Source organism: Spermophilus citellus (genome assembly GCF_964194105.1).
Source record: "Spermophilus citellus genome assembly, chromosome: 11".
Lineage (NCBI taxonomy): Eukaryota > Metazoa > Chordata > Mammalia > Rodentia > Sciuridae > Spermophilus > Spermophilus citellus.
This window is the reverse complement of record NC_138192.1, coordinates 54,798,874-54,812,923: the sequence shown is the minus strand read 5'-3', so window position 1 is coordinate 54,812,923 and position 14,050 is coordinate 54,798,874. Positions and strand designations below refer to the sequence as shown.

General features: G+C 33.4%; 1 protein-coding gene across 6 annotated transcripts in view; it reads left to right on the top strand.

Annotated features, from left to right (window-relative positions):
• The first annotated feature begins 517 nt into the window (after window positions 1-517).
• Window positions 518-14,050, top strand: part of MMADHC (metabolism of cobalamin associated D) — a 97,518-nt gene continuing 83,985 nt past the window's right edge. For 4 of the 6 annotated variants that reach the window (XR_014018007.1, XM_081261213.1, XM_081261217.1 and 1 more), the window contains exons 1-6: window positions 518-674; window positions 1,053-1,109; window positions 4,259-4,403; window positions 6,580-6,797; window positions 9,532-9,637; window positions 10,191-10,321. Coding sequence is in view for 5 of the 6 variants with exons in the window: in XM_081261213.1 (XP_081117339.1) it covers window positions 1,101-1,109; window positions 4,259-4,403; window positions 6,580-6,797; window positions 9,532-9,637; window positions 10,191-10,321 (609 nt within the window). In the remaining variant the exon portion in view is untranslated. The other 2 variants (XM_081261216.1, XM_081261214.1) reach the window with 2 other exon arrangements.

Below are 14,050 nucleotides of genomic sequence, written 5' to 3'. Positions count from 1 at the left end.
CAATAAGTCAAAAATTAAGAAATATGAATAAAATTTGTGCTTTATTTCAATTTTTAAAAATGCATTAATTTTTAAATTAATTAGGATATGCTATTTATAAATAAATCATTGGATACGTATTTACCGAGCCTGTAGTGAAAGTGGCACTGTAGTAGAAGTGAGGACATAAGAGTGCCCTGTGCTCAAAAGAAAAATATTCGTGAAAAAATACATAATCATACAAAGAACAGAAGACTGTATATTCTGGAGTCAGTAAGAAAAGCTCAGAGTGGGAGGAATCTATCAAATAAAACAAAAATCAATGAACGAAGGGAAAACTCCCGCCCAACACTGCCTGGAGCCCTCCTTGCTAACTCCCAGCTGACACCTCCTCGCTTTGGTCCACCCTTATTGTCAGCCCAGGCTCAGCCAATCGAAGTTCGGCTCTGGTAGGCCTACGTGACACGCGTGTGCATCATCGGTTCGACGATCCTTTACATCGATGCACTCGGAAGCAACTTCGTTGGCCTGGTCGTGACCAAAGTAGCCGCTACCCCCATCGCCTTCGCCGCAGCCATTTTGACGGTGCGAAGAGTCAGAATCTGGGACAGCTGGAGGCGGGTGGTGATTGGTACGGATGGTTTCCGCCCGCCTTAGCCCCTCCAAACTCGCCAATCTTTGGCCCAGAGTTCTCGGTATTGCCCTGATTACGGAGATCCCCTGTCGTCCTATCACCGCCCCTTCCTCTTCTGCGCAGCCCGAGCCTCCTTTCGGAGCTGTTGCCAAACAGCCCTGATCTGTGTTAAAACATCAGCGTGGACCCCGGCGCTCTGAAGGCCGGCCGTCCCACCCCCTCGGGTCGGGTGGGTTTTCCCCCCGGCACACGTGTGCCCGGGGATGCTGGGAGCCGCGACCTCCTGGGGTCGGCGGGGGGAGTCTGGCCTCGGGGGTGAGGGGCAGCTCGGAGGTCATCCTGCCGAGGGGGAGGGACTCAGCACGCAATAGTGGACGTCCCGGAGCGGTCCCTCAGAGTTCTGTCTGTCACTAGCCTGTTTTGTTTTGTCCTTTCCCAGGAATACTTTGCGAAGGAGAAGATTTTGTGTCTTTCTTCTCCACTGGAAATGGCCAATGTGAGTAGTCTTAAAAGTCAGTTGAACTTGTTAGGAATCAGACGGATTTCATTATGAGGGCGTTGACGTCATGATGTTAGTGTATCAAAAATGTCAGGAGAAGCAAGGGCTATGAAATTATGTTGTAATCCTTTTAAGGTAGTTTGAACACAAATATTCTTTTAATATGCATGTACTTATCTCTCCAACTTTATTTTTCTAGACAGAAAGTTTTAAAACCCAATATTTTAAAGACATTATTCCAGTAAGTATTTAGAATCTATATAAAGCCCCTTTTTATTTCTGGTTAGCAAAACTGAAGGGTTGTAGCCGTTGCAATATAGGAAGTGGCCTTCCAGATTCTACAAAATGAAATCAAAAGGTATTCATTCACATCAGCATTGACTCTTAAGTACCCTGTGATTAATTATACACATCCAAGGATGAGAGTGTATTTCAGTGAGGGAGTGCTTGCCTAGACTGTGCAAAAAAAGAAAGAAAAAATTATACACACCTTACTTTACCTTAGAGAATTCATATAATATGGACATAAGACATATGAAAACAGCTACAATAAAAGTAGCACATAATCTTTTTTTAAAACTTTGAAAAGGTACAATGCACATTCAGAGTTTTGTGCAGAAGGAAAAGTAGGGTTTGGAGACTACTGTGAAAAGCATTTGAGATTTGAAAACTGAATGAAATCTGATAATTAAGATATGGGTGGGAAGAACAGAAGTTGTTCAAAGAACACTACTCATTGCTCCTTTCAAAACTTAAATCATTTCCACCTGCTTATCACTAGAAGGTAAGGTTGAATTCTGAGGTTGGGACCAAATAATAGGGAACCCTGAATGAAGCCATATTCTATAAACTGTGGTGACTTAATCAGACCTGAATGTTAGAAAGATGAATGGGCAACAGCAGAGATATTATTCTTGCAATTAGTAAGTGCAAATGTGTGGCTACACAGTCAAATCACAAGAGTAGTCTAACAATTTGGGCTTAATTTTATCATGAATTTTTGCCTACCCATAATCTGTACAGAAAGGAACATTGTAAAAGGTGTATATGGTACTTTGAAAAGAGGGAAATTAATTTAAGTATAATATTAATATCTGACCTTTATTTTGGCTGCATGAATATAAATTAGTTCAGTAGGGCAAATAGTTTAGAAGATGCTTTTACGGTTATTTTTTAGAATGAAATTTATACTAAAAAATGTTAGTATTTAAATTGCTTAAAATTTTTGTATTTATATGCATTATAAACTCTGAATGGATGTTAGTAATGAAATATGCATGTCTTTGACAGTTTAGTTAACATTGCAATTGAGAGTCATATCAATGCTTCAGAGTCTAGCAAACTGAATTTATAACTCTTTAAAATATACCTTTTGTGATGTTATGCTTTTTATCTAAAAAATTACAGACTTTTATTAAAATTTCATATATGGTAGAATACTTGTTGAAGAAGTACATACCTGCTTTTCATAAAAACAGAAAATACAGCAGTCCTGAATTCACGTAGCCCAATGACATTAGTTAGCAACAAATTACTATAGCTACCAGAAGGCTGTTTCTTTATATCAGAAAGGCATATTTCAAGTTTGTCTAGATTCTGAAGCATGGACGTTATGACTCTTAATATGTATGCTAATTGATTTCCATTAAACGAAGAATTTTTAGTTATGAGTTTTTTATTATTAAAGGGCCAAATCATATATATTTTAAGTTTTGTGGGCCGTATACTCTTGGTTACAGCTACTTCACTCTGCCATTATGGTGCAAAAGCAGTTAGACATAATAAGTAAGTGAATGGGTATGTATGTATTAAAATAAAACTTTGTTTACCAAAGCAATAGGCTGTACTTGTGAATAATTTGCCAACTCTTGCATTAATTTATTCTGACTCAAATATTTTGCTAAAAGTGTATGCATAGAAGATATTTATATATTCACCCATTATATCTGATTTCAATGTCTAGGAAATAAATATAAGATCAGAAAATGTACCACAAAGATTTGTGCTAAAATGAAGGAAATTGGACATTGCCATCCAATCAAAAGAGACTGGCTTGGGCAATAATTACCACTATTTATTTATTTACTTATTTATATATTTTGGTACCTAGGATTGAATCCAGGGGCACTTAACCAGTGAGCCACATCCTCAGCTCTTTTTCATTTTTTATTTTGAGATGGGGCCTTGCTAAGTTGCTAGCTTTGAACTTGCAGTCCTTCTACCTCAGCCTCCCAAGCCATTGGGATTACAGGTGTGTGCCACTGTGCCTGACAATTACCACAATTTATGGTAGTAAAATAATAATACTGTTAGAAAGGAAACAGATTTTGGTCCAAGGGGAGGTTTGGAAATTTCTGTATCTTAAGGATATAAGAATCTTACTTTTGCTACCTTTGTAGTGTTGTCTTTAAATGAAGTATTATCTTTTATGAGTTTCCTTTCTTTCATGACACAATTGAATTCTGGCCTTTATTGGAAAAGACATATACTTTTCTTTGAATTATTACTTGTTTTTTTTTTTTGTCTTAATATTTGTATTGTCAACCTAAAATGAATAGGATATAGAAAGGCTTTCCAAAGAAAAATAGTTTATTTGGGAGTAAGAAAGTGATTGAAATCCAAAACACACATACCTTGACAGACAGTGGGAATTCACAGAAAGACAAGGGTTTTTAAAAGTAAAATGAGGAAGGTTCCATAGTTATTTTCAAATAATTATCCTTGGTCACAAGGATCAGTAACAGAGGTACTAAGTCCAAGTTTGAATGGGCAGTTGTTGAGTAGACAATCTTATAAAGTTTTTTTATATATAAGCTGTGGTAGCCTTGTGTTGATTGTGGTTTGGGCAATCTTTTGTGATGGTTTCTGTTATCAGGCATACATGCATGAAGATGCCCTCCCCTCCCCAACCAGGGTTTTCTGTTTTCATTTATTAGAGTTCAACATAAATGACAGCTTTGATTCTGACAACTGACAGTATTTTATTTTTTAAATTATATATGTATTTTAATGCTTGTTTCATAGTAGGTTTCAACAGAAGTGGAATAAATTTTGGTTTTAAAAGATGTATTGCAGTATGAAAATTTGGCAGAAATTATAACATTTATATCTAGAATAAATAGTCTTATTTTTCCTGCCATTCTTAGGTGCTCTGTAACAGAGCCAGACTGGTTTCCTATCTCCCGGGATTTTGCTCTTTAGTTAAAAGAGTTGTCAGTCCAAAAGCCTTTTCAACTGCAGGATCTTCAGGTTCAGATGAATCTCATGTGGCCACTGCCCCTCCAGATATATGTAAGTAGATGTTATTTTTGCTTCACTTATAATCATTTCAAAATATTTGAGTTGCATTTCCTCTGATATTTCTTTTTCTGATTTAGGAAGCTGTGTTTATTCCATTTAAAATAAGTCAGAGCTCTGGCTAAATATTTATTATCCAGAAAGATAAAATATTAAAGAATGAATATAGATGCTCCTTATCTTATGGTGCAATTAAATCCCAGTTAACCCTTCAAAAATTGAAGACATGAGAGGTCAAAAATGCATTTAATATACCTTTTAGAATACAGAGTGTTGTAGGGTATGAGATATTTGCAGTGATCATATGGGCTTAACTAGAAACTGTCTCACTGTCCGGCATTGAGAGAGATTATGGTATAGCATGTTTCTAGAAAGGAAAAAGTTTGGTGCGTATTCAGCAAAGGAAACAAATTAGAAATGTGAAGCGAGAACCTACAGAATGGGAGAAAATCTTTACTAGCTACTCTTCTGATAAAGGATTAATATGTTTAATATATAAAGAACTCAAAAAAAGTAACACCAGAAAATTAAATATTTCAATAAATAAATGGGCAAATGAATTAAACCAGATACTTGACAAAAGAAGAAATACAAATGACCACCAGATATGTGAAAAAATGTTCAGCATCATTAGCAGTTAGGGAAATACAAATCAAAACTACACTGAGATATCCTCTCACACCAGTCGGATTCTTTTAATATAGCTGACTTCTTCTAAAGTATATATTCAATCAGTAATTTATGCTGTCTACAAAGTCTGCTTCTTCTATTTTGCACACCACTAAAATATTTTAATCATGTTGCTCTCATGATAAGCCATGATTAACTCTTATTACTCTCAGCTAGAGTTCCCAGACTGTAAGAGTTCAAGTTTTTTTGAAAAAAGTGTTGTTATTAAGTACATTTGAGAAAAATGCCATATACATGCCATATTTATATCTTGAAAGTTTATAATGCACACTTAACCTATTGTGTGCTGAAAGTATTATTCATGGAATTCTTCTTTTCTTGAAACACATGAGTGCAATGTAATTTAAGTTCATTTGGGTCTTCAAAGCCTTCCATCCTGCATTGCTTTTCCTTTATAACTTCATCTTTGACTATTACCCAGTTTATATTACCGGAAAACTTAACTGTGTATGTATTACAAATGAAATATTTGCCATTCAGATTATATAAGGGGCTAGTATCCTGAAAATAAATAAATAAATATATATATATATATATAAATATATATATATATATATATATATTTTTTTTTCCCCTAGATTAGTAGAAAAAAATACTACCCAGTAGAAAAACAAAAATCAAACAAGATAATCAAAACAGGCCTTTCTCAGAAGAGAAATCCTAAGTGATCAGTAAACATTAAAATATGCTCAAATCCTATTAATATGGAACATTTTGTTTTTTCTAAAGAGAATTTGACACTGGTAGACCTGATTGTTCTTTAAAACCAATCACATTCAAAACTTTATCTTAGGAACTAACCAGTCAATTACTAGTGGCTGTCTACAGCCTTATTACTTACAAGTAATTAGAAACCATACAAGTACCTGTTATTGCAGTATTTGTAGTTTGTATTAATTCAGGTAGCTGATAAACAGAATTGTGTCATATAATGCTCAATTTTTTTTGCCCCAGTCCATTAGTGTTTTGTGCCACTTAGTAATGGCAGCTGAATGCCCCTTCCTAAGGAAGACCATTTTTAAGTTTGGTGCCCTTCCTTTTAGGTCTTTTTCTCATTGTTTAAAAATATGAATATAAGGAAGTCAAATAAATACTGTTTATTTTATCCTGTTTGATTTTTGTTTTTCTAAAATTAATGCTATTCTTTGACTTAGCTCTTTTAAAGAAATATGTCCTGGACATCATTCTGTGTTGGTACATGAAAGTTTACTTATATTCTTTTTAATGACTATCAAACATCTCATGTATTAATTAGAGTACTTTGTTGAATTTTTCCCCTAATAATGGAGTTGCCTGTGAGCCATCAGCTAGTTACTTTAATTAGTATAAACCACATGAAACTAATTTATGTTCATACAAGAAAGCAGATTTCAGATATCTATTTGTAGGCAAAAAAATACAATAGTAAGAACATTCTTCCAGTCTGCAAATGTTCTTGACTACCAAGAAGGAAATTATGTGTTTTGTTTCTCCTCTTCAGGCTCTAGAACAGTGTGGCCTGATGAAACTATGGGACCATTTGGACCTCAGGATCAGAGATTCCAGCTTCCTGGGAACATAGGTTTTGATTGTCACCTCAATGGGACTGCATCACATAAGAAAAACCAGGTTCATAAAACTTTGCCTGATGTACTGGCAGAACCTTTATCAACTGAAAGACATGAATTTGTGATGGCACAGTATGTGAATGAATTTCAGGTAAATTGCTAATATCATTATGTTTTTCTAATTATTAATGCAATACTTTTTCTTAATCTGAGCATGTCACTTTTACATTGAAAAGTTTTTTTAAAAAACTTGATCCTAGTATATATAATAACAACATAAACAGTCCTTTAAAAAAAGAAGAAAAAAAAAACTTGACATTGTCCAAGCTATACAGTGTTTGCAGTTTAATTTTTTTATATAATTTTAGGTTACAATCTGTTGTAGGTAATTAAGTCTTCAAAAATATGCTTTTTAATAACTATTTCCAATATAGATGATTTAATTATGTCTTTATCATTGAAAATTTAGGTTACCTGTTTTTCACTTTTTAAAAATGGCAATTATAATCTGACTATGCACTTAATTCTAACCAACTTAATACTTCACTAGCCACTCTTAAAAGCTGAAGAAAATTTTGAGGTCTCTGAAATTGTTTACAGTATGTTAAAAAGAAAGCATTCTATGTTTTTTTTGTGTGTGTGTGTGTGTGTTTTGTTTTTAAATCATTTCTGAGGGTTTTTGAGTTTGTTGTTGTTTTTAGTTTTGTTGAAATACTTTAAACTGACATTGCATCATTGCTCATTCAAGGAAAAGTAACATGCAGTTCAGAATTTTGGTCAAGCCCCTAACACTTTATCTTTTTTCACATTTCTGCATCATTTCAGGCAGAGTGCTTGACCAAATCTGTATTATCAGGAACAGCCTTCCCTGTCATATGTTATTATAAGTTATATATCAGATGACCTGACATTGGGACACAGTTGACCTCCCTTACCCTTGTATCTCAGATAATTCCTTCTCAGTCTTCTTGGTTCTTCTTTCCTCCTCTGCCTACAAATTAGGTGATTTTTCCTACATAGTTGCTTCATTCTCATTTAAATTATTCCTTGTTCACATAATCCCTTGGCTTTCTCCACAGGCTAGGTTTTTATAATCCCTAACTCACGATTTCTATTTCTCACATTTCTGGCTCTACATTTTCATTTATCTACCAAACATCCCAGATTGTGCATGGTGAATGAGAAAGGCATATTTTATTTTAAATGAAAGTATATCCTGGTTGACATACAGAGAAAGAGGAAGTAGTGGGAAATAAGAAGGAAAAGGTAAGATATCAAAATTGTAAAAGGTCATTCAAGCTACATTAAGAAATGAAGAAGTCCTTTTTTCTCTTATAACCTGTTCCTGCAACCAGTACTATTAATAGTATAACCATATTTCCTTTGTATCAAGATAAAAATCATAGCACCAAACTTGACTCCCCTTCTCAGTCATATCTCCACAGTGTCAAAAATCACATCTTTTCTGCTCAGAGCCTGTCTTGCCTCTAAGAATCCAGATTAGATAAATCTGGGTTTTGACACTGAGAAAGTTACTTAATCTTTCTGAGCCTTTAGTTCTTTATGTGTAAAAAAAAAAGGGAGGCACAATAATAATCTTCAGTCCACAAGGTTGCAGTGAGAATTAAATTTGAAAATGTACTTAAAGCACAAAAATCCACTAAGGGATCAATGAATGTTGATTGTTAACTGATCTTTTACCTGTTCCTTATTACCATACATTCTCCACATTAATACTACTTTTTTATATTTGATATTACTACTACTTGTTGCATATAGACAAAAGTCAAAATTTCTTAATGTAGCGTAAAAGACCTTTTACAATTTTGATTTCTTTCCCATCTTATTTCCCACTACTTCCTCTTTTCGCTCCAAGCATAATATACTTCCTCTTTTTTTTTTTTTTAAACATATCATTGTCTTTCACCATTGTTTACTGTTATATATAATTATCTCTGCTGGACTGTTTTTCCTTCTAATTTTCTAACCTATGCTCTACCTGTTCCTTACTTACTAAACACACAGTAGTTAATATGTACCTCAAAAATGACAATTTCAATCTTTATCTGATGTCTCCTAGCAAAGCAAGTTTTTTCCTTCTCTTTGCCCCAGAAGACTTTCTTCCTAATCTTTAATCTTTCTAATCCTGTGTCACTTTTCATATGAAATTGCATTTATTTCATTTTTTCTTCCTCTTACTAGGTTTGATATGTCAAAGAAGACTGGATTTATTTTATTTTTTTTAAATAACCTTTATAGTGCCTGCTCCTGTTAAAGTGCTAGACATATTCAGTTTAATAAAGACCTCTAAGCCCTACCTGTGGGAGGGGTTGTATTATTTAATCATGTTACTTTTAAGTTAGTGTTCTTATCCCAATTTTGTAGATTATTGAACAAAATAATATATAATTAGATATAATCACAAAATACCAGAAGACATAACATTTTAAGGTATAAGCATGGCATTTTAGTTTTTCATCCAAATTCTCTTCATATCATATCCTAGAATATCAGCAGCGTATTTTTGTTGTATTTTATTCAGAATTTCAAAGGTTCAGATCATCGATTCATCTTGGAGAAAAGTTTTTTGAGTATATAAGAAATTATTACCAGTTAAGTGTGGTAGCCCAGCCTGTCATCCCAACTATAGGAAAGGTTGAGGCAAGAGGATAACTTAGGTCAGGCTGGGCAGCTTAGCAAGAACCTGTCTTACCCTAGGTGGTAGAAGGCCCACCCCTAGGTTCTATCTGTATTATCATCCCACCCCCCAAAAATACCTGCTAATAAAAATTATTTTTTAAAATTTTCTAACCAGATGAGTTCTTAACAGATATATTATTGTATTTGAACTTCAGATTTTACTTATAATCCTTGGGTCCCCATAGGGTAATGATGGACCAGTTGAACAAGAAATTAATAGTGCAGAAACTTATTTTGAAAGTGCCAGAGTGGAGTGTGCAATCCAGACATGTCCAGAATTGCTTCAAAGAGGTATGTCACACCTCATATATTGAAACACTAACACGTTTAAGGTAATATTACTGATTTTGTAATGCATTGAGTAATGTACTCCAAAGGAACTGTAATACTCTGTGTCTTAATATTAGTATGTCTGGCTGGAAATGATTGCATGTCTAAGATAAAGGCTTTCAAATGTACTCCAAAATCAGATCTCATGCTTTTTACCTAAAACTTGTCATTTATACTCCTGCATGATTATTAGATCTGTAATTTCATGAACTAATATATAATGGAGACAAATCTAAATAACAAATTTATTTGAAAATTTTTATTAACAGCAATAGCATGTAATTCTACTTACCCTCCAGAATTGTCGCCAGTAATGTTTCAATTTGTCCAACAAAAATAGAAGTGAACTAAGATAAGTTCACTTTATTCTTTTCAAAAATAAAGTATATTTGTAATAACTTAGTAAAAATAATTTAACTTAAGCATAATTTTTCTAAGGAAGTGTTATATTTATGAACTACATCTTTTTTTAAAGCAAATTATTTTCTTCTTGGATTTTTATTCTTATTTGTAGATTTTGAGTCACTATTTCCAGAAGTAGCTAATAGCAAACTAATGATTCTGACTGTAACGCAGAAAACTAAGAATGATATGACTGTTTGGAGTGAAGAGGTAGAACTTGAAAGAGAAATGCTCTTAGAAAAGGTAATTTTCTTAATTACTAACAATTTAATTTCATGGTCCAACTTAAATACCATTAAAATGGTGTATTAAAATGTCTTTTCCAGTCTTTGTTCATTCTCTGAAACATTTCAATACTAAACATCTTTTTCTAAGAACTAAAAAGCTGCAAGTTTTTTTTTTTTTTTGTCATTAGTATTTTTTAAAAACTTAGATTCTGTTCAATACTTTCCTTAATTTTTCTAAAATTTAAATCTGTTTTAGGAAATTTGGAAAAGGTAGTACAAAACAACTTTTTTGAAACTCTTCATACTCTTTTTCTTTTTGCCCCTTCCTTCCATCTGCTCCCATTCTCCACTGTAAGGCATGTCAAGTAAATAGTGAAAATTACCCCAACAATCTCCAAGAATAGTAGCAATAAACTGTAAAATAGCACAATAAATACTGTATACAAATACAACATTTTTTTTCACCTTAGCTTTTAACCTAATAACTTCCCATACCATTATATATAGATATAGCTCATTTTTTGTAGAATCTTTATAGTATTTCATTATATAAGTAAACCATAAGGTTTTTTTTTAATTATTCTAAAATTTCCTATGTGATTTAGATGAAAATCAAACTTTTGCTATTACCAGCAACACACCAGTGAAAATCTATTACATATATTTTAATGAATCTAATATCCATAAATTTCTAAATAGATAATTCCTGAATTAAGAGGCATTTACATTTTAAATTTTGGTAAACAATGTCAATTTGCACACCAAAACCATTGTCCTAGTTTATATGCTGTCACTCTAACTTAACCTGGACCTTAGCATTTTTTTTTTTTTTATCAGTCCAGGAGGTGATGAATTGTAACTTCAAGTCTAGTAATTTAAAACTGTGCAATTATTTGTCTTAAGAGTTTGATATTGAATTTTATCATTTCTTCTACAAGATAGATAAGAATATTCCTCTGCTTGTATGACAGGTTAAGAATAACTCACTTGCTCACATTAGCTAATGAGTTGAAAAATCTTTACCAACTCCCATGCTTGATGTCAGGAATTATTTTTTCTTTAGGGTTGGATGTATGGCTCTTTTCATTTGTAATAATATATTACCATTTACATATTCAACAGTATTTTATGATAATAACTGTATACTTAAATGTCCCACATGGAACCTTCTAATAAATTACATTTACTCTTTTAACAATTTTGAATATACTAATCATGTATTAATTAACAAAGGAGGTTATAGGAGAGGCACAAGGCAATGCCTCTGATTTTAAGAAGATGTGAATTTAGATGGAGTTTAAAAGGCAATAACTAGCAATAATATTTGTTTACATATTAAGATAATGCTTCATAAATATATACTTATCGTCGCTGTTACTGAGCTGTTAGAGATCTCTTACAAGTGCATTGCATTAGTAGGCCCAATTTTGGAACAGTTAAAAGTTGTAAACCTAATTTGATACTGACTCCAGTATAGTTCTAAATTGGTTTTCTATAATAAATTGCAGGGCTTTGAAATGGAACCTGCTTCATCTTGAAATTTATAATTTATGACTGAAAACCATCTCGTTTTCTACGAAAGAAACAGATAATTTTGTTTGATATATGTTAGTGACTATTTTGGAACCACACCTTGCTTACTCTCCAAGTAGATATTTTATGGTTTAAACTTGTTCTTATTTTTTCTAGAAGATGTCACTGTTTGCTGTTGATGAACAGAAATGTTAAGAGAAAAACTGATTCTTTTGATAATGTGGAATTCTCTTTTTAATCCTTGTAAATATTTGATTGCATTGTTTTACTCAACCTTTGTAGTTTTTAGTCATGGCACATTCATTAAATTGAAATGTATTCTAATGATTTTATTTTTAAGAATTTTGAAGGTTAATGGACTGTATCAGTAAATTTAAGTATGGAAAATAATCTAGAGAATATATGTTTGTCATTATTTTACAAGTAGGTATTGGTGATATACCTCTATAGCAGAGGGCAACAAATTTTGGGGTTGTCAAAAAACAAAATTACAACTAACTTAGTTTTCTAAAAAAGAAAAACTTTTGACATAAATTTAACAGTTAACTTAAGCAAAGAAGATGTAGGAATAGTGCAGCCCTCTGAATTAGAAGTTCAGAAAAGCCATGCAAGCAGGGTGTATTTAGAGACAGAAAATAGAAGTGAGATCCAAATACAGCTTATGACAGCTCTGAATCTTATTTAACATGATTGGCAACCTCTGATTGGCTGATACTCAGCTGTTTGTTACCAAGTAAACTTCTAACTTGGTAGTTCAGTTTATTTTTGTACCAAATTGGTTTTAGGACGTTAATTGGAATTTAAGGCATGGAGACAGCCTCGACCAAATTTAACAGTTTAAAGATCTAATTGGCTTTCTTATTCTATAAAATAGAACAAGGCTTCCAATGACCTGAGCAGAGAAGGTTGGCTCTGTCAACAGAAAAGGACTGAATAAAGCACAATCTAGGAATAAGAGAAGCAGCAGCTTGGTCCTTTCATAGTTATTTTCCCCGTAGGGTTAAGACAGGGGACTATCTTATGCTGGCTTGTATAAATGAGGTCTCTTAAGATTGGTGGTTGTGTAGCTCCTGACTTTTTTTTTTTTTTTTTTTTTTTTTGGAAAACTAGCCTGTCTTAAAGTTAGTTTAGTAACACGTGGCCCCTGGCCTGAATAACTCCATTCTGGTTTGGTCTGATCTGGTGTAGTACCAAAGCAACTTTTTTTTAAAAAAGTTTCTCTTTGACATATTCTAATTCTAAGCATCACTATTCTTGCACTTTGGGGACATGTTTAAGTAAAGTAACAGTTACTTGTATACAATCACTTGATACCTTGTGATATCAAGACAGGTATTCAGTTAATAACACGCAGGTAGTATACACAGTGTCTATGCTGGACCAAAAAGGATGATTCACATCCCAGACATGATGGAAATTTTACTACACTTCTAAGAATGTCAGGCAATTTAAAACTTGTTTCTAGAATTCTTTCATTGAATGTTTTTGGAAGGTGCTTGACTGCAGGTAACTGAAACAATAGAAAGTAAATCCTCATATGGGGAGTCTTCTGTTTTGTAGGCATTGTCAGTCACTGAATCTCAACTACTCAGTTCTGCCTTAATGTTTAAGCAGCCTTAAACAACAATATATAAATGAATACATGTGGCTGTGTTCCCATAGAACTTTTAATCAAAACAGGTATCAGGTAGGATTTGGCTATGGGACTTTAGCTTGCTAGTGTCTAATTTAGGATATGCCTACATTCCTAAGTCTTAGACTTTTGAGTATTTTAGCTAAAGATTAGAGGTGCACAGTGGGGTCTCTTCATTCTTGGTGATCAAGAAATCCAGATTTCTTATGTGAATTCATATTCATGCATGACCCTAGCTATCACATCAGTTCTGAACCCTACAACTAACAGCCTCTGCCATGCCTCAAAGAATCTTGCCTTCTCTTTACATAGCTCAGCCCTTTGCTAAGGAACTGGGATGAATTGCTTTGTAGGCTGCTCAGGAACCTTCTTTGTGTATCCCATCATCTCTACTATTCTCCCTTAAAAATTTCAGGTGTTTCAATAGTCCAGAACTCTTACTTTGCACCTACTTAGCTGAGTGACACCATTGCATTGCTTGGTCTCCATTTCTTTTTCCCTTCTTTTGGCCAAAAAAAAAAAGTCCCTAGACAGAAGGTTAGAGCAGTTTTGGAAATTACTTAATTTGTTTTCCTCCTT